The following is a 27,411-nucleotide window of genomic DNA, read 5'->3' as shown; positions in this document are numbered from 1 at the left end:
GTGGCACCAGCACTGTTCCATATGTGGAATAATAATAATAGCTGGTTGCTTCAGCAGCTTTGTTTAGCTGCAGCTCCTCTAGTTTTACTGTGTGTTGAAATCAAACAGCTAAGCAATAGGCATGTCAGTTTACTCTTGTCACCTTTAAGACTAAATTAATTATATATCTTTTATATTCTGGATATGAATTTTCAAACTTAGAAGTTTTCCATCTGGATTTCATAAAGGTTTACATATACTGTAGATTTTTGGACACTACTTTTCCACATTATTATTCCTTCCTCCACGAAGATCCCAGAAGTGGTTTCTTTTGTTATTATTTTTGCATCTCCAACAGCAAAAAATACTAAACTGCATTATAAATGGTATTTGAAACTAGCCAACAAAATTTCCAAACACTGTTAAGGTTGGAGATGCTCCCTGTTATCCTTAGACAACAGTAAAGTAGTATCACGATAGTGCAGAGATTCAAGATGTCTCTTGTATCAAACAGTGTCTGAGTTTTGACAGGAAAGAACACTTTTTTGATACAATAACGAATTTCTGCCAGAAACTCATTTGACAGAAATGAACAAATTCACATAATTATTTTCTGACTTCTTCAGAGGAACTAATATACTGCATATCTACAGTATATTCAAGAGAAAAAATAAAATATATAGTAACTGGCAAGTTAAAACACTTCAATACTTAACAGGCAGTGGAACAGTCAAGGACTAGGCAGAGTAAGGAAACAATCTTGAATGAATGTTTAAATGTTAGAAAGGGAAAAAAACCATAGTAACATAACAAGTAACAAAAAAATAAAGGAGCAGCCTCATTTGAAAACATCCTGAAAGGAGAGACTTTAACCTGGAAACAAGGAAGCTTCATACTGTTTCATATGGGATATTTTAGTAATTCTTATAGGAAATTGCAAGCCAGAGAGATGCCTTCTCCACTACTACAAAATTTGAGGAGCAAATACACCGGGCATTTTTTGCTCTGCCTGCTCTGGTGCCAAGCTCTGAGCAGCAGAGGAGCTTGATGCAGCTTGCAGGAATGTCAGTCCAGTAGTAACAGAAACATGTGAAGACAGGATTCTCTTGCATAATGTGCATAATTGGGAATGACTGATTTGTACAAGTTAACTGAAATAAAAGTCTTTCACAACAAAGTTTCAGCCTACATTTAGGCTGTCTGTCTTCCTCCCCCAAGTCCCTTTTCTACCCCTCATGCTGCCTTTCTAAGCATCCATGTTTTCATTCAGCAGTGATTCTGTTTCCACATGCTGTGTGTGTATTCCTTGGAGATTTCTGGGAATGCATGCCATCATCCAGAAGCCACTCACATCTGCACCAAACATTTTGTTTTCTCTAGCCTTGAGCAGAGGTGTTCTCAAATTTTTCAAATTTCCTTACCTGGAATGCATGGGTGAAATCTGACAAAAATTAAAGTATTTCAATTAATTTAACACATTTTCCCCTCGTCTTACTCCATGTTCTTCTTTCAGGTAACTCCTACACATCTTTAAAGATTTAACTCCTCATTCACCACAAGGATTTGTAATCAAAATAGTCAGACTAGTGTGAATTAAGCATGCATGAAAGCATCTTGCATTCCAAAATGCGTGATAAACGACATGATAACCAGTGACAGGATCCACAGAAACCAAGGTGATAAACACTGTGTAATGTATTCCTTCTGTCACAAGAAGGCCCATAAGCAGATCAGGCCACATCAAATATGACTTCTCAGCAGAAGACAAAAATACTCTGGCAATGGGATAATAACAGGGTTACCACATCCCACTGCCACGCCTCTTGATGTTATCCCAACAGGAAGATAGGACTGTAGGCACAAAGATTCCCAGGAGAAGGGAGCAAAGACACTTTTCAGCCACCTCACCCAAGATTTATGGCAGTAAACCCAATTCTGAACTTGATTCTTGACGGGAAACTGAAAACAGCTCTCCCTAACAACCAGCTGGTCACTGCCAAACAAGAGGAAGTCAAAAGATGAAGTGAGAACTTAATTCTCACTTATTCTCAGTGCTTCCCACGAGTGATCCTGCCCCTGCCAGGTGGGTTTGTGTATCTTGGTGACTACATGTAGCTGTGAGAGTGTGAGCAAGGGAAGCTTGTGAGAGTGAGCGAAATCAGCTCTGTTTAATACCACCTTTTCCTCCAGTGAAGGGAGCAAAGCATCAAGCTCTGCTGCACTATTCTCCTACACCCCTAATAACCTTTGAAAATAAATTTGGTAAAACAAACATCATGATTCCTTACAGTGTGTTTGAAAAATGATTCAAGGATGTTACACTCAATTTCTCTCAACATCTCATGAAAAGCAATCATCTTTAAGAACAGGGTTATAAAAATAATTAACTGAAGTATTTCTGTAAAATTTAAAAACAACAAACTGGTCTAGTGCAAATAGCAAATGGAGGAACACTTAATATATTTTCATCCATGAAGTAATGCAGAGAACAAACGAAGGAAAGTCTAAAATCCTGAATTTGTAATGAGAATTCACTCTCTGAACATCCATTTTGGCATGAAAGAACAGGCTTGAACAAGTTCCCACTTTCTGAATTCTGAATCAACTATGGCCTATATACCACAACTTTAAGGTTACACAAGTGTGGATTATCTTTTATTACAAATACACTAAGTAATTTTTGCCACACTTCTCATAATGCTATCTTTCCTCTATAGTAAAGATTTTGTCTCCTTTGCAGCAAAAAACCCCGATCTGATAGAACACCTGCTCTTAACACTCAGTGTTGATCTACTGGAAAAAAGCAGAAAATATCCAAGTAATTCATAGTGCTCTGTATGTTCATTTTTAAGGCCTTGACTGCTGCTGTGCCATACTTGGAGAAATACACAGAATTCTATAGTCCAAGTCTCTGAGTGGCAGATTGTGCTGATAACTGTGGGGAGGACCCATGAAAGCACAGATTTCACATTTTCACATTTACTTTAACCTACAACCTCTATCATCACAAGCTTCCTTTAATCCTAAAGCCAATTACATGTCACAATTACTGTTAAGCAAATACAGATGGAGCTTGTGAATCATTCTGGTGAATGTCTGGAGCCTCCCAAAAAAAGCTTACAAAACACTTCTAGGCCCATTACTCACACAGATAGGAATCTTCTAATTAAATCTGTTCAAACTATGACTATAAAGGCAGCAACTTCTGTGTTTAACAGGTTTGCTTTAATCAAGATTCATCAGCCCCTTGCAATCTCAGAGCAAATTTAACAGCAGATGGGCTGAGGGATTATTTTTATGACCTCATGGAATACGTGAAAGTATTTAATGAGACAGGATCCTGCAATTCTTTGTAACATTTAATTTGTCTTACATCATTCCACCAAGCTTCAAGATTAAGGCTATATTTCCAAATACTCACTTTGGTGATGGTCTTTAAAATAGCAAGTCGATCTTCAGGTGGTGGCAAACCCACATAGAGGGTTTTATCCAGCCTACCAGGACGCAGGATAGCTGGGTCAATTATATCTTAGGGAGAGGAAAAATAGAAAAGAATTAACACAGAAATGAGATACACCCTTAGGAAAGTCTCCACATGAGAAGGAACATATGCATATTTGTACCAAGACTCCAAGAAGCATTTGTGCCGTGACGTGAAGCTCTGAGCATTAAAGTAGCTGACTGAAAAAGTTTCATTTTTTTGAATTTTGTCTCTACCACCCAGGACAGTTCAGCCACATCTGCTCAATGATGGCTCATAAATACCAGTTTCATTTCTTCACAGATGAAGACAACCATGTATCTGGCAATACAGAATTAGAACATTTTTGCTGAGGAATTCCACATCAATTATTAGCAGTTTGTTCTACTGGGAGGAACTCTACCCAATGGGACAGTGATAAGTCAAGCATAACAAGTACACAGGGCCAATCACAACCACCCATATGCAAACTTAATTTTATTGGTCATTTGCATTTCTACTACATAATAGTAATCTGAATGGTAAAACAGGAAACCCATGAAAGTACTAAATATAGCTGCAAAGTACAGAATTTGTTTCCCAGGAAGAACTACAGACTCCAAATTTATGATGTGTGGAGAAGTAAGAAAGCAAAAATTATCACAAATAATTCTAGAAAATCATTCAAAGCTTAAGTGTAACAGAAATGTGTAGCAGCCTTTTAGAACCACAGGCTTCACTACTATGTACACAAACTAAGTCAGGATATAAATGCTTTTGGTATAACGAGATACAGACAGGGCATGTAACTTGGAAAAGGCCTCAATTTCTGTCTGTGTTTCAGCACAAACTGTCTGCATGGTATTTCTCAATGCTTCTTGATGCCCTATTTCCCCATCTACCAAAAACCAATAATGGTATTAACTGCTCTATTTCACTGAGGAATTCTATTGACTCGCCATCCCTGGAGGTACCAAAAAGATGTGTAGATGGGGCACTTGGGGACACGGTTTAGTAGTGGACTTGGCGGTGCTGAGTTAACAGGTGGACTCCATGATCTTTGAGGTCTTTTCCAACCTAAATGATTCTATGGCTCTATGATATCCTACATGCCACAGCAACATGAGCAGCAAAGTCACAAAAACACTCACAGAAGATATAAAGAAATCTACACTTTTACTGTAACAGACTATTTTCAAGTATATAAATTCTATGGATGTGTGAGGTAACTGCTGCAAGAACCTTTCCCAGAAGTGGCAGTTGACAGCTCCATCTAAGTCTAAAGCTGGAAATGATCAAGGCCTCCCAATGAGGCTGCTGACAAGCCTGCATTGGCTCTGCCCTGCTGACAAAAGGGAGCTAACAGACAAACTGCAGCTGTGTACATTAAAGTGAAATGTGGGAAAAGTGAAGCTGCTAATCTTTACTGTATAGATGTTTTAAAGAAAACAGACACCACCCACGCCCTAAAACAGTAGCAGGGAAGTAAAGCTGTCCCTTTTTTGCAAATGAAAAAAGTTTGCTCAATTCTGTCAAGACCTGAACTACCTGATCCTACCACAATATGGTCTTGATCCACTTTTTAAAGATACTCATAGTTTTGTTCCAGTTGCTCTCCCACTTACGCTTAAAGAACAACTCCATTATCTTTTCCTTGGACAAAAGCATTTTTTTCCCCTAAGATACAGCAGTCAGGGGCAGAAGCATTTATGGAAGCAAAAATCAGCTACTGCGACTGTGATGAGAATGGTGAGGGGGGAAAAAGAAGTAATGACTGGTTGTATTAATTTAATCCAGGCCAGATGAAACAAGGGTTAAACAGAATCCCTGCCATGGCAGGCACAGACAAAAACATGTTACTTACACATCTGTGCATCGTTCCAGATGACACTTTCCCTTGCTTTTGACACAAGTGCACTTTCCTGTTCCTGTGTTTCTTGTCACATTATTAATAGGAGATGACAAAGTTCACTCAAAGGATCAATTACAAACACCAAAACAAATCCTCTCAATAGGGACTGCATTACAACACCAGGCACTTGCTGATTTCTTCATTCTAACATTCCAAAAATAAAATATTAAATAATATTTTAAAATATTAAGCTTGCTATGGAAAATACTGTTTCCATTTTGCATGCTGAGAACATGGTATTTGCTATTTGTCCAACAATGTGAAGTCAGTGATGTGGTCTGAAGTTGCATTCATCTTTTTGTATGGAAATGATCACACTGCCTGCATTCAAAGAGTTACCACAACTGACAGAACTTGATAAGCTGCAGTAATGGTGGTTTACAGCAACAAGACCACACCAAAGTTTAAAACAGAGATCTACACTCCCCATCTCCTTATGAATCAACTAATTTCATTCTTCTGGTTCAGACCTGGGCCTGAAGTTCTTGAAAACTCAAGTCACATAATGCAGAAAATTAGTATTTACTCATTGGGCAAACGCACTCATTAGATGCGCCTCATATCCATTCAAAAGAACTGAATAATGTTCCCCTTTAAGGAATTTCAAAACATTCCACGCTGATAAATCATAACACTCTCTCCATATCTATTACCTTAAAAGTTATCTAAACAGAAGAAAGTCAACTCATTTCAGATACATTTAACATTTTAATGAAATTAAGGTAGTTATCGCAGATACCCCTTTCAAAGCCTATTATTATCCCTTAAGTTGGAAAGGAAGTGAAGCATGGAAATGTGGTAAAACACAGCACTTCTTTTCCAAGCAGTTGTCTCACAGAGAGAATATACTCCTATTAGGAGAAATGTCTAGTTAATAATTTTCTGCCTTTCTGAGGTGGTCAGTGGTGTTGACTGTCATTAGAAGACAGCAGTATCATCTTCCAAATAATTTGACAGAATTACATAAGAAGATATTTAGAGTACATCTATTCCTTGTTTTGTTTTTAATAGTTAAAACAGGCACTAACCTCTAGAGAATTATGTCACATTACAGTTTGCTACACTGCTCTTCAAACTATTGCAAAATTTGACAGAATCATTACATTCTATTGAAAGTATCTGTGCATGAATTCCCTAAACAGGGACATTCTGTTTTTCTAAATAGAATCTGTTAATCCCACATTCATTTCTAGTTGATTATTCATTTCTTATCTCAACTGTACAGGAGCCAACCACATTTAGAGAAATTCAGTGCATACCAGCAGTGACAGCTGTTGTGTGAGTCCATCAAACTTCTCTTATACTCTCACTACAGCTTTCAAAAATATATTTGAAGTACACAAGATCTAGACCCTCCCATTTGTGATGTTCTGAAATGCAGGCTCAGAAGCCCTAAAAGGTTTTCTGAGACTCCAAGCAAACGCTGCAGTTAACAACTGAAGTTATTGTGAAAGATACACAACACTCAAGGGCTGCTGAAATGCACAAATATAATTTGTGTGAATTAGAACTATTATGAAAGAAATTGTTCCATGCCTCACGTATTAAGTGCTTTTCTTAGATGTTATCTTGCCTTTAATTCAGCAACATGTATAAACAGGTAAAAACATAAACAATGCCCAAACCCAAACTTTAACTATTGTTAAAGACTGGTGATTATTTTTTTTATTGTGTTTCAAAACATGTGGTTCACATGAATAGCTCTGAAAAAATTAAAATAAACTTGCTAACAAAAAATAGAACTCACTGGAACTACGATCATGCTCAAAGGTAACAGTAGAAGGGGAATTGTGCAAGAATTAATTTCAGAAAGCTAAAGAGAGAGGCCATGAATAAAAGCAAGACATCATCACAATTTATGTCAAGTTTAAAATCTTGACTGTTTCCTCATGTTACATACATAGTTAGTTCCCTAGATCCCAGGGGAAATGCTGCTGATGCCTTGGTAGCATTTCTCTAAGGAGTTTATAAATGCTCAAAGCCTAGGGAAGTAAGAGAAGAGTAGAAAGCAGCAGTATCCCATCCCAAAATTCAAACTGGTAACCAGAAAATTGTGGGAAATTATAGATTTTTTTTAACAGTAGTGTTTGGCAGTTGTGTAGTATTTAGTCTTGGATTTGGGGAAGGAAGTAGACTGGAAAAGAATATAATTATTCTGACCCATTAAAGGTCTAACAAGACATGACATTTCTGCCTCTATTTTTTCCCCCCTCTCTCTCTAACGATATTGAGTACTTTAAAAGTTTAATCATCTTCAGACAAAGTTTGACATTGATTCTGCATTTAGGTGGAAAGAGATTGAGTTTGGAATACAGCATCCCTGCTAATTTAGAAGGAGTCAAGAAATATCTACAGGGGACTTTCAAAGTCACTGAGTAAGTGCAAAAACCACTCAAATACCCTGCTTTTTAGGGCACATCAAAGGCTTATTTCAGCACTGCCAGAATAAGAATTACCACTTGCAGATTGTATTTGATAAACAAAGGAACCAATCTATTGTGCCTGTCCTTTTGGCAAAATAGGAATTAAAACCTTCCAAGTGTTTAAAGGCCATATAAACGAGAATTTGGCAGTCTTTAGCCATGGGGTATAAACCACCACCATTTCACAGTAACACCTTGTCCTGGGTGCCAACACCTCACTGGAACAACTGTGCCAGGAACGTACCTTGATGCCAAAAGTGGTTGAGCCATTGCTAGCCTAACTGCAACTACTCCTAAATAATAACAATAACAATAATAATAATAGCAATAACAGTAACAACAACAACAACAGTAATAATAACTTATGAGAGAAGACTTTTCCTATTGCATAATGATTTCAGACTACAATGCTGACAACAAGCACTGACAGTCATGAACAGTACCAGCAACCAACTATCAAAGCTACCATGCATGCAGTCACTCTAAAAAAAGAAGCATCTTGAAAAGCCATTTTCTCTCCCAATAAATTCTACTAACATGGGTTAAAAGCCATGGGATCTCACACTTGACAGTACTGGCCCAGTGGAAGACTGCAGGCAGTTCTGCTAGGACACGTACATTATTCAGATTTACATTACACAACCCCCCACCCCAGCAGCACCCTCTATTCACCACGACAACGACAGAAAAATCTTTCTTACAAAGATTAAAGACCTTCTCAGGCACCACAGCTTTAACTGTTTGTGGGAATCACTTCAACATAGTAGCCAGTATAAGCTATGCTTGTCCTACAGGTCTCTGCCTGGGCTTTGCATTCTTAAGGTGGTTAAGAGTGCTTTACTAGCACAGACTTCCCTGCTCTCTACCTGCAACGTGCTCCTATTAGGTACCCAGACCACACCAGCAAAACTTCATGTGGTGAACACTGCCTCCTCCCAGGCCCCATGAACAGTGAACAAACAACAGGAGAGAAAAATCAGCTTCCCTAACTTAACCACAACTTCAGTAGAAACTGTTCTGATGAAAGCTGCATCAGCTGGAAACTTTATTTCCTCATACTGACAAATGCAGATATCACAGGAAAAAATCATGGTCTAAACCTATCCAAAATGTTATTCATACACACAGCTGATGTCCATCCTATCCAAACTGCCTCTTTCTGCAGAAGCTGGATGTGCCAAGCTTGGCCATTCAGAAAAAAAATCATTTTATTAATACTGGCAAAACAACTCCTTGTATCTTTATCAAGATAAAATCATCAAATTAAAGGATATTAATTCATTTACAAATTCAGTAAACAGAAATTAATTGTAATTGTTATCCCTGCCTTTGCATTTTCTTTGCATTTGGCATTTTTACCTCAAATCCACTTTTTTCACCAATGTCACTGACTAATAATACACTGTTGATTTCATGCCTCATACATTTCCCAGCTGCCCTCAAAACTATTCCCATATGGTCACACAGTACACCTGCCACTGCAGCTGAACAAGGCAGCAGTGACATTTTAAAACTGAAGGAAAAAAAAAAAGAAAAAAAGATCCCCAAACCATTCCAGAGGTACTTTCTAACCACATAATGGTAAAAATGCACCCAGTGTAAGGCTTATAGAGAGGGGAATTAACAATTGAACAGGTGTCTATTTCACATATGCATGAAAATCAGACCCGTAAGCAAGCACTGAATCAGTGTAAAACTAAATCAGGGAATTAGGACAAACCTGCTACATGTAAGTATTTATATTTTGAAATTAACATCTGAGCAATATTTACCCTAAACTGGCCCTGGTAAAGCTGCTGGAGTGCTTGCACTCAGCTGCCTCCACGAGAGGAATCCTTAGCTCAGAACAGTGACACAGAGCAGCCCAAAAAGGATTGGCCCTGTGCCCAACAGGCTGAGGAGGCACTGCAGGAAGTACAGCTGGATGTGTCCTCCGCTTCAGAAGCACCGGAATTCCCAGCCCAAGCTCCAGTCAGAGATAATGACAAGTCAGTAATTAGATACAAAGCCCTTGAGAAACACTTCCAAATAAGGCTGCTTGATACAAATGCTTGGAATAGCACAACTAATTTAGGAAGAGATCTCTTTCCTAAGGCAACTTGATGACACTCCCACCAATACTCTTGGTACATCCCACTGCATCTACATGTAGTATAACCCTATTCTCTATCCTGCATTGCATTAGATAGCTCAGGCCAGCAAGCTCATGCCAGGAAAACCTACCACTTTAAGTCAAAGAATCTGTACAAGCAGATACAGATTTAAGCCCCTACGGCTCATACTTCATCATGTGGAAGGCCCGAGAGTCTGTCATGATGCAAAGAATTCAAGACATAGGAAGATCTTCCTCAAAATCTTTGAAGCTTTTGACCATTGGAAAAAAAACCCCACACCTCACAGTTGCCTATTATAGACTATTTCAAACCAAATTTTTCTTAATTTATAGAGCACAAGAAATATCAAGTATTTTAACTTTCTCATCTTCCAAATTATATCCAGAACAGCTATGCTACTATTTTCTCTGTTAAGCCATTTCTCAGCAAAACTCTACATCTTGTCCTTACTTAGTACATGCAGGTAAGAAATAACTGTGTCTCACTGTAAGTAGTAATTTGCCAAATTCTAGGTGCAAAGGATTTTTCTGAAATTCTGGTACCCACACCAGTATGGTTTTACAAGACAGACTTGTAACCCTGTGTTTCATTTCAGTTACAATATTCAAAAAATCCTCATAACCAAGGAAGGGCAACATCTTTATGCATGTTTCTTTGTTAACTGACAACAAATTCCTTTACTTACAACCCACAGCTTTTAGATGGAATTCACATTCAGGAAAAGACAAGTTTCTTGCTATGAATAAAACACAGGACTTCTCCATAATACAAAACAAAACAAAAAAAAAAAAAAGGCAGAAAATTGCTCATAAAACACATGATATTTGTAAAGCAGACATCAGTGTTTAGGTTATTAACTGAGAAGATGCTGCTGAAATTGCAAGAGCTACCAAAAACTGAAGAGCCAGCAAGGGAGCAAGGACAGCTGTCCATATCCAAGCCAGACAGAATATGAGGGAACAGGAGAGTAACTGATCCAAACAGAGTCTAGTTCAGAACATGAAACCCAGGAAGCAAAAGATAAGAAAAATGATTTTCAAATGGAAAAATGATTTAATACGAGACAGATGTCTTAAGGAAAAAAAAAAATACATCTATAAAGCAGAAAACTGTAAGGCTGCTTTGGATAGAAAATCGATTTAAGTAGTAAAAAAAATTTTAAAATTACATTTTAGGTCTCTTTTCTGCTTTTACATTGCAAGGACATAATCCACAGCAGTCAAAGGTCTTTCAAAGCATTTTAACAGCAATGGTACCAGGTGCTAAGTAAGACACATTTTAAAGAGATTGCTTTATCTCACAATGCCACATGAACAGGGAACAGACTAACTCATCAGAAAAGCTTTGGATTTGAGGAGACACTGTAATTTTAAGTACAGAACAGGCTTAGTTACAGAATTCAAATATTTAAGAACACATGATTTCATTAGAATAGAACCAAGGACGTCTGATTTCTTGTTTATGACTTTTGGGTGCTTACCTGGCCTGTTAGTGGCAGGCCTAATGAAAAACTGCTGCCGATTCTCCAGCCCATCCATCTCTGTCAGGAGCTGGTTCACTACCCGCACACTGGCTCCTGACTTTGGAAGGAGAAATTTGTCAACAAAATCGAGGAAACAGTGGAAGTGTGACTATTTCAAGGTAAAAGAAACAAAAGATCTACTAAGTCCCTGCACTGAAACATTACTCAAAGAAAAAGGTTCTTTTTCACACTTTCAATGTAGCTGCATTGTGGATTCCTTCTATATTCTTAGCGTGTCTCCATCCCAAATTTATGCCATCTTCACACTTGCCACATATTTTAATATGTGGTAAACCTTTTCTTTCCCATCAAAACTAAAGGACTCACTTACAGGATTACATATAAATATTTGTACCAGTCATTCTGATATGTACCTCAACAAGAAGCCACAAAATTTCTCAATACTCAGTTTTTTGAGCAAAAAGAGTTCTTAAATATTGAAACCTCTGGAATAACATTTTAACCAGGTGAACTACTAAGACGTAAATGTTAATTCCATAGTAGCAACATCCTGCAACCAAACTCAATAGCTTAACCTGAATTTCTCTGGATATTTTTTCTGTATATGCATACTAAAAAAAGTATTAAGCTTTATAAAACTTGACCAACACTTTTTCCCTCAAATGACAGAAAGCCTAGTGGACTGCTTTTCTTGGGAGATACCCTTCTGGGCACTTCTGTCACCAGCAATGTCACAAAAGCTGTAACTGAGAGTATTTATTTGTGGAGATATTTGAAGGCAGACTCACTTCACGGTCAGACCTCCGAGGGCACAAAGCATCAACTTCATCAAAGAATATAACACAGGGGGCTGAATTCCTGGCACGCTGGAATACCTGACGGACAGCACGTTCACTTTCACCAACATACTAAAAAAAGAAGAGAAACGACATTGAAATGACGTAAGACATGAAGATTTTGCTTGGGAAAAAAAATCAAGTTTTAAACACTATTCAAGGTACTTTGCAAAGGAGAAATGCAACCTACTAATCTTTTATTACTGTTTATTTCTGATAACAGTTGCTTATCTCTGTTTTCTTACTGAACATGATTTATGTAGGAACTAATTGTCACTAGCTGACTTTCGACAATTTGTAGTAGATTCAGAGTTCAACAGAATTCCTTTTTTCTGGGCAGTAAATCTAACTTGCCATCATTCTGGTGATGAGAATTAACAAATACAGTCTTAATTAAGGACCCTGTTTTTCAGCTGCTCATAAACAAACCCAGTGAGCAATGTGAACACAATGAACATCTGAAGCTCATAGAGTTGTTGCCTGAAGATAGGGCCTTGGTGGTAGGGAACTCAAAAGTCAGCCAGAATTTCACTTTGAATGTTGAACTGTAAGAACAGGGGCTGTGAAGCTGTAAATGCAAACACTTAATTTTTTCCAAACAAACATGTTTTGATACAATTTATATGTTAACACAGTCTCTGAACCACAGCCAACTATTTTCTCTGTATTCCACAAGGAAGTCGGGCTTCTCATTAACTTAAGTGTTGTATTTCCTGCCTGTATCAGTACTTGAAGCAGACATATAAAAATGTTTGGGAAGAGATCAATCAATTACTTATCAGTAGTTTCAGCTTCCACATTACTGATAAGCAGAAAACTGCCACGGCCTTCCCAGATGGGAGCTACAGCCACCTTGCTCAGTTCAACACATTCTCTTGACTCTAAAAGGGACTGAAGTTACATCACAGCACTTGTAAGTCCAGTGCTTCAAAAATTTGAACTACAGCACTTTCATCTGTTGACATTTAAAATCTCCATGCTATAGAAAAGCAGTGATGTATGTAGCTGGTCATTTAAAAACTCTACTTCAAGTCAAGAAGGCTCCACCTGCCAGGTAATTTAAACTAAGATAAATATTTAAGCTACACAAGGGACTTTTCTCTTTTCACATGAACAACTTCACTGCTAAAAACTTTAAGGAGAAGTTAAATAAGGCAACTTCAGTCACACCAGTATCAGTTGTATAATTATCAGGAATTTTGCTTGCCCCACATTTTGGACAAGAATTCCATAAATAACATAAGCCCCATGATTAGCACATACCATATTTAGCAGCTCAGGACCTTTCACAGATATGAAGTTCAGTCCAGACTCGTTTGCCACAGCCTGTGAAAAACTTAAAGTCAGCTATATATAGATATATATATAAAACACACATTTATCATGTCTTCTTTGCTTCTGTCCATGGAGTGATAAACAAATATAAGGGAAGGAACATAGTTATCAACTGTTTGCAAAATATAGAAAACAGTACAAAGTATAATTACATGCAATTAAGAGTGGGAGGGGAGCAGCGAGTTTAGCAATGTATTCTCTCTCTCTCTCTGATGAGGCAGTTCCAGATTCACACTTCACCCCCCACACCAGAAGAAGAATGCCCAATAACTATGGGAGTTAAAGAGACATTCAACTCCATAAGAGCACCTGAAGACACAGATGAGAAACAACCTGAAATTTGCACGATCATCTGTATTTACATGGAGAGGCTGTAAGAACTGAAATGCTCAAAAGGAGAACAGAAGTAGTTTCAATAAGATAAATATAAAAAATAAAATCACATATACATAATAGAGTGTAAAGTATATACCCCCAAATATATAATTTAATTACTGTGAAATATTCCATAAAAGTGGGTATCCAATAGAGTTTCTTCTCATCTTTGCTACTTTTTCCTTAACTAACTTCATTCCTTCAAGTTTTGCAGGAATTCCCTCTCAATTCAAGCAAAGTTGTAACTTTATGCAAATAAATCAAATAACTTTAGCACAAAGGCCTAAATTTAATTTTCTGATGAGATGTGGTGCAAAAGCCCAACTTCTGTCACTATCATCCAGACTCATCCTACAAAAACATCCACTTCAAGAAGATTATCCAGTGTTTTTAATGATGTTTAGAAAATGCATTACCTTAGCTAACAGCGTTTTGCCACACCCTGGAGGCCCTGCAAGCAGGACACCAGCTGGAGTAGTCAGGCCCAGAGATTTAAACTGCTCTGGGTTTCGCACAGGTGCCTAAAAAGAAATTATCATCATTATCTCTGGCATAAAGAAAACATGAAACTTTTCGTTTTAGTTACAGCTGGATGAAAAATCATTCATGGGAAGTTCTTTATTCCAATTTTTATAGGCTAAAAGAATAATGATTCGATAAACATCTTAATATCTAGCACTGCTAATTACCCCTAAATGGGAGAAATTCAGAGGCAAAGATTTTATTTACCAAAGTTACCTACAGGTGTTAATATTAAGTTTCCCTCTGACTGGCAGCAAGACTGCTAAGCTTCCAGCTAAGTAGTCCCCAGTTCTTTGTGTGGCAGTTGCATAACCAAGGTTATTGGTACAAACCTTTTAGAATACTTAAAGGTTAAGCAATACAAACACATTGAAAGCATGAATACAAAACACAAAACGTTAAATACAAACACCAGACTTGAAACATATTCTGAAGTGATTATAGAAGCTTGACTGTTTTAAATAAAGATATTGCAAAATACCACTGTACCTTAAATAAATATTGAAAACAAACCTTGTTTTATTTTCTGCGCAGGGGGGAGTGCAACAGATCTTTGGAAGTAAGGTTAAGACATACCAATATTGCCATAGTCAGCTCCTCCCGAACATCCTCCAGGGCTCCGATGTCTGCCCATGTCACATCAGGAATTGTGACAAAGCCTTCTCTCTTGGCAGAGGGTTGCACTGATGACAGTGCAACAATAAAATCATTCATCTCAATGCACAGCTTCTGCAGCTGTTCCTCAGGCAAGGGGTCTTGCTCCTTCAGCAAATCCAAAAGTCTCTGCAATTCATCCTTAAGGTACATGGAAAGGGGGAGAAAAAGATTGTACAACTGGGTTAGACTTCTAGAACCATTTTAAGGGCTTTTTCAAAGCCATAGTTCAACTATCAATCACATTATTATGTACAATACACATAAAATATGTAACCACTATTAATGATAAAAACGTTCCAGGGAAGCTCTGTGTACATTTACAGGTTTGAAAGCACTGAGCTGAGCCTAAAATTTTGATTTAGATGCTACAGAAACTGAGCTAGCACATGTATTTTGCCTTCCAGTTCGTCCTACTGCTTCTCCCACATTTACTAGGAGAAAGCTATTTCCATGCTGAAATTTCAAAAATATGTATTATTCATATGTATTAATTCTGCTTTTAACAAGAAACTGCTTTCAAGAGAAAGTGAAAAACTGCTGGACAGCACAATGCCAACAATTTGCAGAATATTCAGTTCCATATAAACTGTTAAAACTCTTAACACACTTCTAGAACATCCACTTTTATTTAACACCATCTGATTTCAAGACAACTCATTTCCTCAGCTCGATTAGGCCTGGTTCTGCAACCAGGCCCTGATAAAGTTTGGGCCAACAGAATAGAGATGCAGGGTAATGCTTTTCTACACTGCCCCATGTTGCAGACCACAGTGACCCAGAGAGGTACATTCCAATTTCTCCAATCAGTTTCATATTGGGGAAACTACCTGAGAAAATATTTCATCAAAGACCTTTACATCTTCACAACACAAATGCATCCCCGTTCTAATACAGAAAGGCATTATCAAAACAAACTGGTACTGCACTGCTAGTAAAACTGTATCAGGATTTTCCTCATAAGATAGAGGGAGAAAAAATAAATGTAAAAACTGTGTTAAGTTTCAACATTTTTCCTGTAGGAGTATAAAGAAAAAGTATCACTTCCTGTCAATTTCAGCTAGGATAGCTCTACAACTGACCACAAAGACATACAAGTGCTTAGAACGCCTGATATTCCTTTTAAGCCCTCCCTCCTGTTCTTAACAGAGCCATTGAGAGAAACTCTGAAATAGCCAAGACCACTGGGTTTGTTTACTCCAATTGTGTGAATGATTTTTAAAGGTTTTGTATGTTTATTTTTCCATTATAAACATAATACAAGGGTTTTAATGACAATACCCTGTATTAGACTATGTCAACCTCCTGCCAGCTATCAAAACATGGCTTTGTTAGGATTAGACTTCCTCATTCTCAGTGACCCCTTTGATCATGGTGACATTGATAAAAGCTGCAACTACCTGCCCCTCCCCACTTTCTTTTGGCTACAGCAGGCCCCAGGAAGCACTGGGAGGTATAAGCACTAAGCTTATGTTACACTAATACAAAGGCTTACTACAGCTTTTTACACTGATTTCTGTCATCACAGCAACAGTGCTCTTTGACACTCCCTCTAAAAACAGAATCTGAGCACAATGTGCGTTTAAGCCCACTTATCTCCAGACAAATCTTTAGGAGGCACACAATGAAGGCATATACAGACTCCAAATTTTGAGAAGTAGGACCAAGGACTTCTCTGTAAAGTTGTTCTGCTTCACCAATCCTCATGTTACTTAGGCCAAAGAATAATTCTGGGCACTTGAAATACTATTTTCTGCAACAGAATTCCAGTTGTGCTGCACATTAACAGCTCATCTCTTCCTCAAACCTGCTACAGGTACCAGACACCACACGTGATTTACCTCAATAATCACATAACTCGAAGGCAAACAAAGGCTGCATAAATACTTCTAGACTTTGGCTTACTGTAACTCTACCAGGTCAGGGAAGAGCTCCAGGCATCATAATAGATATTTTACTGAGGGCACAGCAAACAGCTTCTGCAAAATATTCAGTGCAAGTCTGATGCTTTTAAAATTCTGTTACAGTCAATACACTTCTGAAGAGAGATACAGCCACTCTTTTAAACTCTGCTCTGCTAGAAGACAAAACAACACAGCAGAAACAAAACAAAAAATCCCAGGGGAAAAATACACCTTGTATAAACATGAACATGATTTTTAGGAGGACTGGAGTTTGGAAGCCACTTTTCCCGACCCATTATAGGGTCATTAGGAGTTAAGCTCCTGCCTTAGAAGCTGATACTTGTAAAGCTAAATTTAATATTAGGTTGGCTGTGGATGTTTGGGAATTTATGAGCAATGACTTTCATAACTCTAAAATGGCTCAACTCTTCAGATGTTAAAAACACACACTTCAAGGAACACATACCTTAGGAGGAAGTTCTGGTTGTCTGGTGCCATCTTCCACCAGCATGTCTGTTCCTATCCCCATACTTCCTTCAGCTGTGCTCCCCCCAGAGTGTGTGTGTTTCCTCCTCTGCTCCTCAGATGTTATCAGGACCCTGTTGACTGTGCACATGGCTGCCTCTCGACACAGGGCCATCAGATCAGCCCCCACATAGCCCGGAGTCAGCCGCGCTAAATGACGGAATTCAAACGACTCTGGGAGCTTCAGTTTTCGACACAAAGTCTGGAGAATTCTGATCAAGCAGAGAAAAACAAAAAGGAAAGATAAAGCTGGAGAAAAAGCTGTTACTTTTTTTTTCCCCCCAAATGAAAACAAACAGCATTTAATGTCTCTTTCAGTCGACATGAATTGAAGCAGTACAGTGGGAAGTTTTCACCCAGCTAGGAAGTAACCAACTCTGAAACCCACAGAACTGTGCTATAAACTTCCCGTCAGTTCTTAAACAAAAACCAACAGCCTCAAGCAGACATTGCAAATCAGTGGTTTTGCTGACCTAAGTTTTACAGAGCCTTTCAACCTCAGTTTATATTCAAAATTGATGGGCTAGGACTCAGAGTGTACCACAGAGATGCACACGAGTTATCCATTGATACATTTAACCTTGTATTCCTAATACCTAAATCTGCATTGTCTGTTCCATGACACTTTTATTTATTTATTGAAGAACATCCACAACAAACTATTCTGCAAGAAGCAAATGAAATCAAACTGTGTGACGAGCTCTGGTTTAATCTTCAGTATCTTTCCCTGACCACTGCCAGTGGAATACAAGTGCAGATATTTCCTGGGTCCCCAGTAAAACTTCCAGTAGGCAACACAGGGCTTCTGTTACCACCTCATGAGTTACCTTATCCTCATTCGAAGGTGAAGTAACACCTCCTTAGGCAGTTTCCTCACTAACATAAAACAGCTCTGTGTAACTGACAGTGAAGAGCTACACTTCACACTTCTTTTAATGGGAGCTTTTTCCGCTTTGTATCACAGCTGAAGCTTTCAAAATCTCATTCAGGGTCCACCAAAATTTCCTGCTGCTCTTCTAAGCCAAGGACAACCAAAAACTACATGACTTGTCAAAAGGAAAAAAAGCCAGCAAAAGCCAATGTCACACTGCATAAACACTGGCACTGAAGAACTCAGAGCAGTTGATCAAATCAACTTGTTGAAACAGCAAAATACCACCTCATTGGGAAAATATTTTAAAAAGGCAGCACAAACCAAAGAAGTCCAGATCAGTAATGTACTTCTAGTTCCAATAAAAACTAGTCCAAATTACTTCCAGATCAAGTAACTACAGAGAAGTTATGAAAAAACCAAGTGATGAAACTATTCATAACTCTAAAATTATATTTCATCTGTTTCCCTCCCTCACTAGCAAGTTGCATCATCTCTCCTTTCAATCATTTTAGGGATAATAGCTTGTTTCTCAAGATTTTTTCAACCTGTCTGACAAGAGCTGTATGTAATCAATGGAGTCGAAGTGTAAACAGTTCAGAACTACAAATGGCTCATTCTGAATTTGCAGAAGAAAACACCAGGTAAAGCAAGATCTCCAGGTGCACGTTCTCATCTCACTCCACCCCCTAAAGCTGCAGAACCACAACTAAGCAGTTCAAATCCTGCCTTCAGCAAGACTCACTTATCCTGTAAATCAGCACACTGGATGTGTGATTATATAGACATATAAGGTCTATATGACCCTTTAATTTTAAATAAAGGAATAAATCAACACCAACACGCCTTCCACAAAACAAAATAGAAAGCAGGGGAGGGAGTAATTTAAAAAAGAAAACAAAATCATCAGTCCCTGTAAGCCTACACCTTCAGGAACACAAATACAAACAAACAATAATGTGAATGTGACTCCATTGTAACCTGTGAACAACCTCTACAGACCACATTGGCTCTGCTGTTCATAACTCCTGTCCTTCAACAGTGTGCTATTTCTGGGAATCAGAGAATCACAACTCTCTTCAGTTAACTCTTTAGTTCTTCCTCTAATGATCTGCCTATCTTGCCCACAACCAAGAGGAACATAATTACTACAGTAAATCTGGAGGAAGAAGGGAGGGAAGGAAAAAAAAAAATGGAGGTATGGCCAAAAGGGGAAAAAAAACCCCAGGGTGGAATAACGGACAGAGTGCTGACAACACAAAATGAGCAATACTGCAAGCAGAAGTGTTTGTCTCTTCAAGTTACAAATATGATTATTTGAGCTAGAAGAAACTTATCCTTTCTTTCCTTTCCATAGCAAGATAAGCTACAAGTCTTTCAAACTTCCCTTCCTGTGGTTTTTGCTGTTGGGGAAATGAGTAGCAGTTCCTTTTTAATTAAAAAAGCAAAAAAGGATTTATTTCTTTTAACCTAATCTGACAGTCATAGATCTTTGGAGTAAAAAGGGAGAGTCACACAACACAGGATGACTGCAGCTCAGCTTAATGCCTGGACTGATGTATTTACAGGAGGAATGGAAGAGAAGAATCCAGGCCTGTTGCTTAAGGTACGTGCTTGAGTGAACTAACAAATGGGCTTTAGTTAATTAATGTTCCTAATTTAACAGTTACATAGGGAGCACCAAAGACAGAATGTTAACTTCCTGAACACAAGAAAAGATACATTTGATTCCATCATCTGTACTGTTAAGGCATTTCAAAAGCCATTAACATAATGCTAAAAGCAGATCTGCACACAAGAAAGGAAATCACTCCAAATGTAGACACAGCTACCAAGATAAATAGGTGCACACCTAATGTCTTCTGCAACTTTTCAGTGTGTGCTGACCCACTGAAAGTGTGTAGAGGTACAAACAGAACTAAACACAACAAAGTAATTTTCCTTAATTTGTATGTTAACTTAACACATTATTTTCTTACTTATCAATGTATCAAAAACGAAGTTTAACTTCACAACACATACTTCTCTCTTGCCCCTTCATCTGGGATCCCTAAACAAATTTCTCTGTCAAATCTCCCAGCTCTCCTCAGTGCAGGGTCCAGTGAGTCAGGTCTGTTTGTTGCTCCAATAACAAGGACCTGGGTAGTGGCAGCCACATTATTCAAGTCTAAAGGAAGGAAGGAAGGAAGGAAGGAAGTCAGTACTCATACTCATTGTTCCAACTTTGTTCCCATATCTGTGGCACTCTGTTTCTGCAGCACATGATAGCAGTCAGCAGAGATAAACTCATCAACAGTCAGACTGAACTGCTGTTCATCTCTATCTCTACTACCTAGAGCTTGCATTTTGCACAATCAAGAAAAAATGTTAAAATTAACAGATTAATTAATTATTAATTACATTTAACAGGTTCCCCCATTATTCTGTTGATACAACAGACAGGCTTATATAATGCTGTACAGACCACTGTGAAAATATTATAGTAACACCCCTTCAAACTTATGATCTTCCCACCACTCCCCAGGAAAACTGTGTCAAAATATGAAAAATTATTGCCACTATCTCCTCCAAAGTAAGCACAAATCACTACTGAAGGCAAGCAGACAGTGAGCCTGCTAATTAGAATTTGGTCTTAACACAGCTGCTCCTGAAACTCACCATCCATACAAGTCAGGAACTGAGCCACGATCCTCCGCTCCATGTCCTTCGACGCGACTTCTCTCTTTGGGGTGATGGCATCAATCTCGTCAATGAAAAGGACACACGGAGCACTGGACTAGGAACAAGAAAGATTCATAATTACAAAATTACACTGACTGAGTGTATTACAAGAAAGAAATTTTTCATGTTTTCTGATCTGTAACTACTACTGTCAATCTGCTGCACAATCAAATCCTGGAACAATTCTGTTGTTCTTGCTGACAGTCTGGAGAGCCACCAGACTATGGAACTTCACTGAGCTGAAGCTATGGAATAATGAAGGCATGAGATTTAAAATCTCTCTACACACTGCCCAAAATTTAAATATACCTCTGTGTTGCTTTATGTTTTCCCAAAATATTCCATTGTGACTGCCTGCTGAAATCCATAAATGAAAATCACACAAGAAAGGTTTGGTTTGGTTTGTTGTTTGTTTTGTTAGTGACATTAGAGCTGTGGAATTTCAAGAGTAGTATTACTGACACACAGAATGAAACAAAAGGAGCAGTAGGTGGTCATGGAACTTCAAGACTACTACAGAGCCTGACCATGTTCAAAGAGTAAAAATGAGCAGTGAGAAACTCCCACAAGTGTTCTAAAATTCCATGAACTTTGTAAAAAGCCAACAATAATATAGATTAATAACTAGTGTAACTAATAGAATGATGCTTAGCTGACGTAAGGTTATTAATATTCCAACAAAGCACTAGTAGTGCGAAGGAATACTTAAGAAAAACACTGGAATCACGTTCCAAAAAAGTCCCAAGTAAAAAACCCGTGCTGAACATCCCCTGCACGGGGTGTTCCCAGGCACCAGCTGCGCCATCTCGTGGTCATTCCCTTTCCCACTGTAACAGAAGGGAAAAGGCCGTAAAAATTTCACAGCACCTGAATAACGAGGAATCGTTGTCTTTTCCCCCCCACAAAAGTTGCTGCAAAAACTAAGTGGAAAAACTACTAAAGGGAATGTGAGAGACTATAAGAAAGTCAAGAGATTTTATTTCAAACATATATTATGCAACAGATGTTATTTCTGTAACAGTAATTTAGAGCAACCTCCCCTCAATCACTACGCATACAAAAGATCTAATTTCTAGAAACTTTGCCATAACCTACGTAATTTTATCCTAAACAACTTCTTAACAAGGCTCTCTAAAAATTAAAATCTAGTATGAACTGGAAACATAACAAACAGCTTCACAATCAACCTTTTTGCCCTGTTCAGGATTCTTTTTTACAGGAACATACTTTACCCATATACAGTGGGGGAGAGTCGAAAAATGAAATAAAGTTGGAAAATCAGAACATTCTCAGAGGTCAGGAATAGAAAATTGACCTCATGAAATAAAATACTAGCCACATACTCAAAACCAGAAAAATCTGCATTTATTTAAATTAAAATTATCTCAACCTGTCTTGTTCTCTTTGCTTCCTACTACATCCAGAAGTCACATCAAAGCAAGACTTCAATGGCAACTTTTCTCCCACTCTTACCGTGTTTGTTCCAAATTTCTTGCTTTCTACCTAGACCCCCAAAGCCTGAAGTCTCTGACATTCACTCAAATTCCATGCCATGCAAAACTAACAAGAACCCCTTGTAACAAAAAAGCACAATGAACTGCTCTTGATTTTTTTCTTTTATATATCTAGCCAAGCAGATCCAAATATGTAAATCATTTATGTTGCTCTCCTTACATTGCTATGATGAACCATCTTTTGTCAAGGCTTCAGAATAGTAAGCTTTGTGCTCCGTGACATCATGACAGTACAATGGAATTCTGGTCACAGAAAGGGAGACAAAGTCATGTCCGCAGCAGGAGAAAGATTCACTCACTAAGATTTACTCAAATTCAAACCACAGCAACAAAGTATGGATGTTTACAAAGAAAAAGAAACAATTTACAGAGCTATTTCCAGCGGGTCTCTTACCACAGCCTGCTCAAACAGCTCTCTCAGTTTCTGCTCAGATTCCCCTGACACTCCAGACACAATCTCTGTTGCTGCCACTTTCAACATTGGGAGCTCAAGCTCCTGGAAGAAACAAGGAACATTGTATGATGTAGCCAGAGGTTAGTAATGCTGGCTGTCCTTGAGGACAAATATTTTTCAATATGACATCTTTTACACCTACAAATTACGTATTCAGGACTAAATCTCAAAGAACTTTTTAAAATGTTAAGAAGTGTCCTCCAACTTAAAATGGGTAACACAGCATTGCTTAGCAGTCTGGAAGGTATTCCCCACCAGGTTTGGTTCCCAGAGTCCAATTCCAGAAATATCTGAGCAGGACTGTACAGTAAGACACTTGTAAAGCTCACACTCAAAGTGTTCTGCTGTTAAAAAGAAATAAATACAACTGCAACTTTAATAGACTGCAGCACTACAGTAGTGCTACAGGTTGCTGCAGCCTATTTCAAGCTCTTTGAATTACCTATAAAAGAAAACTAACCCTAATTTATGCAAGTCAAGGCCACAAGAGACCCTATGGTGCTCAAAGAAGATAATCTGCCTAAAATAGCACTACTGAAAATCTCTTTTTAAAGAAAAAAATATTTAAGAAGCAGTCATTAAATTTATTTCATCTCAAAGCTTTTCACTTGTGACATGTTTCTTTCCCCAAATGCAGTGCTCTTCCAGGTTACAAGTACCCACCGAAGCATTAAATATCATCAAATCATTCAAAGGGTTCTGTTTTACAATAAGGCATTAGAAAGAAAACACCCAAATCTTAATTAAAATATTTGAAGCATAATGTCAGAAGGTGCAACCAACATTTAAGGAATAAATATCAGTATTTTCTTTACCTGCATTACAAAAGTTAGTAACTTACATGCATCTATATTTAATGTTATAATCAGTGACATTTAAGGAACAACTATATTGAAGAAAAAGAAAATGTCCATGGTCATCACTGAAGAGCCCTAAATAGTCCCTAGATTTATATCCAGAACAGGAACAGTGGCACAGCAGCTTCACCACACCCCAAACTATTAACACCAATAGTGTCACGTGCTCTGAACACATCAGTATGACACAGGTGAGGCAACATCCAGTTTTGGAATTCAGAAGTCAGCTGTTTAACAGATGCCACCCAACAGAATCAATGTAATGCCTCATAAAAGGTGGTAAGGTCGAGTCTAGACTTGAAACACAATGGTAAATTTAACCAAAATTATCTTTCAGTTATACCCTTCTCACCACCCATGCCTGTATTGCTCTGTTCTGGGAATGCCTCAAAACAGTTAAATAAAGCCCAAAACCTCGTCACTATGACTCTTCTTTACACATGAGGTTCTATCAAGTAAAGATGCAGTGGAATTCAAATAAAGGAAGTAAAGATTAACATATTTCAAACTATCAAAGGATGGCTAATGTGAAAAGCTCTAGTCTATTACGAAGGAGGATTATTCTCTTTCTCTCTAAATGCAACTCAGGAAAGGAAGAAGCTGTAAATGTGAAGCCATCTCACCCCAGCAATTGCCTGTGCCAGCAGTGTCTTCCCACATCCTGGTGGCCCATGTAAAAGAAAGCCCCGAGGTGGAACCACTCCTAAGTGGCTGTAGACCTCAGGATGACGGATGTGGAGGAGCATCTTGCAGATTTCCTGTAAAGAACAAGGGAGCTCCATTTAAATTGCAGAAATTAGTATTATAGATTGCTATTCTTACAGGCAGGGCAAAATAAAGTTCTGTTTATCAATCTGATTTCAGTGTTTACCTACAGAAAGATTAATCAAAATAAAACTAACAACCTTGATGCTGTTGGTATAAGCAGCTTTTCTCAGTGCCATGCAGATGAACTGTGCAATATTTCTTATCATTTTTAATGTGACATTTTCTTTAGTGCATCCTGTAGCCCACAAATAAAATTTTAACTAACCTTTAATGTCTCATCATTGCCTCCTACATCCTCAAACTTCACTGAAGGGTGGTAAAGCTCTGATCCCTTACTTCTCACTGTTAAGGAGGAAAAGTCACACAAATTTAGCCATGGTATAAATGTAGTTGCTAATACTGAACAGAAAGGTGCTCAGCCTAAACAAACAGCTAAGCACACAGGGCAGTACTATTTTTTAGTAGTAGACACAGGACTGCAATATTTTTTTAGTACAACATTAAGGCTAAATTTCTTTTAAAAACTGCCTGAGGTCACTTCTCTGCACATCAGAAAATACTCCTCTGGTAACAGATTCCATGGTCTAATACCATCTCACTGTTTGGAGTAACACACCAAAAATACCTTCTCACCTTTCTTAAGTAACATGGATTCAATTTTTCCATCTACATCAGGAAATTCTTCTTTTTTTCTTTTTGCTCTTCTGCCCTTTGTCTTCTTTCTTTCACTCTCCAAGACAGAAAATTCTGTTGATTTCTAGGACATAAAACCAGAATTATATACACAAAACCTTCCAAGTCAGTGAACTTCTGCAAAAACTTAAAAGAACAAAACAGAAGTCTGTGACACTTAACTTACACATATTATACAAATAAAGATAAGCAAGGCAGGAATTTATCCCATTCTTCTTGTAGAAAATCTTTTTTGTACTTAGGATTTGGCTTTTTTAAAATGGGTTAATTACAACAGTCACTTTTTTTGTTACGAGAACACAGTAATAAGCAAAAAAACCAAAACCCAAACTAAACAAACCCCCTCAAAACTACTAACCAAAATCAGACACCAGTTATTTGCATGCCATGGAGGAATCCACTCTGGGGAAGAATAAAACTCTACGAATGTATTTACTCCCTTGGAAACAATTTTTATTACAAGTAAGTCATAAGGGGGTGTAAGAAAAAAATTATTCTGTCCTAACATGAGTTATCTGCATGTGAGAGAAGGACTTTTACAGGATAAAAGAAATAAAAAGTAGTTTCCTGTTTTCACCCAGGGTCACTTAAGACTTTACCATTGGCTAAGGAAGACCCCCTGCTATGGCTACAGCAAGGCACAAGCCAGGTAGGCTGGTCACTGGCAAATGGAATAAATAACAGCCACATTCCACTCATCTTTCTCTCAGTATGGGCACTAATCTGGGCCTCCTTAATATTGAGCACTACATTTCCCTCTAAACAATCTGGAAGAAACTCATTATTTGGTCACTTTCTGCCTCTTATACAAACATGCTTGAAATGGGCCAATTCTATTCATACGTCCACTTAAAACACTGTGGATTTGTGAAACACAAAGTACCTCAGAAATCAGTTTCTTTTCCTCTTCTTCTCCATCCTCAGAGAGGTCAATGAAAAAGTCTTTCCCATCAGGAGTTTTATCAATGAACCAGCCACCATCAGAGATTCGTCTTTCAGCTCTTGCTTCTGGTGTGAGGGTGCTTGTTTGAGGTGCTGCTCTCCCAGGAGGAGGGGTCTCCACTGGGTCATTTTTTGGAGTGGGTGGAACAGAATCAGGATTGCCTTTCTTGTATAAGCTCAGCAGGGAACTGTTCATGTGATTTGTAGACTGCAGATTCACACATTTGAAAAGAAAATATACAGGACAGGTTATAACTTGGATTATTTATATTAAAGAGGTCAATGAAAACTATTTCATGAACATAATTCAGCATTTTCCCTGATGGAGAAAACAGGCAATGCATCTGCCAACCCACTCCTCTGCAAAGCAAATGACTGCATATAAAAGTACATGTGCTGGCTGAAGGGGCAGCAGCCTTTGCAACTGACCCTGGAATGACTCCTGTTAATGGACAGGCACCTCTTTTGGCAGTAGCTGGACCTGTTGGTTCCCTCAATCACTTCATCCATTTGATAGCCAAGTCCTTCAGGCCCTCAGTGTGCCTCCTCAAAAGTGATTCCCCACCACAAGTTCCTCTATTTCCTTCAGAAAACATCCTCCTTCCAGCTCCACAGATTCTCAGCTGGAATTACCAACTCTGACTAGACTTTATCTCCTCTTCTAAACGCTTCAAGTGAAATTTGACAACACAGAATCATAGATTATACAAATACAGACAATCATAATAAAATACAACTTACTAGATCTTCTGGATAATCATCAAAATCAGAGTCATCTGTGCCACTTCCAGTAGTCCTTAACATGGAAGGAAGACAAAAACTATTAATTTATCAGAGCAGAATTGCAAGTGAGACATCTGTAAAATAAAACAAAAGCAATTTCCACAATGTGGTTCCCCATAACCATGATATGTACCCTAATGCTGAAGAGAAATTCCTGACTCCCATGCTCTCAATCTTCTACTATGAAAAGTTAAAAAATGCATCCTTTCCAAGTGTGTGATGAGTTGGATCAATTTGTCAACCTATCTGAAAGACAGACCTATAAGAAAGTGATGTAGGTTCATTC

General features: G+C 38.1%; 1 protein-coding gene across 3 annotated transcripts in view; it reads right to left on the bottom strand.

The window, feature by feature from the left end:
• The window catches only part of NVL (nuclear VCP-like), a 40,356-nt gene that overhangs the window by 9,518 nt on the left and 3,427 nt on the right, over window positions 1-27,411 (bottom strand). The window contains exons 5-19 of one of the 3 annotated variants that reach the window (XM_017730162.1): window positions 27,084-27,138; window positions 26,284-26,550; window positions 25,341-25,464; window positions 24,973-25,049; window positions 24,563-24,697; window positions 23,023-23,124; window positions 21,052-21,169; window positions 20,416-20,560; window positions 17,464-17,734; window positions 15,016-15,234; window positions 14,334-14,438; window positions 13,471-13,533; window positions 12,160-12,279; window positions 11,369-11,468; window positions 3,401-3,507 (exon numbers count right to left, since the gene is read on the bottom strand). In XM_017730162.1, the coding sequence (XP_017585651.1) occupies window positions 3,401-3,507; window positions 11,369-11,468; window positions 12,160-12,279; window positions 13,471-13,533; window positions 14,334-14,438; window positions 15,016-15,234; window positions 17,464-17,734; window positions 20,416-20,560; window positions 21,052-21,169; window positions 23,023-23,124; window positions 24,563-24,697; window positions 24,973-25,049; window positions 25,341-25,464; window positions 26,284-26,550; window positions 27,084-27,138 (2,008 nt within the window). Of the gene's footprint in view, window positions 1-3,400; window positions 3,508-5,303; window positions 5,496-11,368; window positions 11,469-12,159; window positions 12,280-13,470; window positions 13,534-14,333; window positions 14,439-15,015; window positions 15,235-17,463; window positions 17,735-20,415; window positions 20,561-21,051; window positions 21,170-23,022; window positions 23,125-24,562; window positions 24,698-24,972; window positions 25,050-25,340; window positions 25,465-26,283; window positions 26,551-27,083; window positions 27,139-27,411 lie in introns of those variants that run through there. The other 2 variants (XM_017730164.1, XM_017730163.1) reach the window with 2 other exon arrangements.

This window comes from Corvus brachyrhynchos, unplaced genomic scaffold (assembly GCF_000691975.1).
Source record: "Corvus brachyrhynchos isolate BGI_N302 unplaced genomic scaffold, ASM69197v1 scaffold101, whole genome shotgun sequence".
NCBI classification, from domain to species: Eukaryota; Metazoa; Chordata; class Aves; order Passeriformes; family Corvidae; genus Corvus; species Corvus brachyrhynchos.
This window is presented reverse-complemented; position numbering and strand designations above follow the sequence as displayed.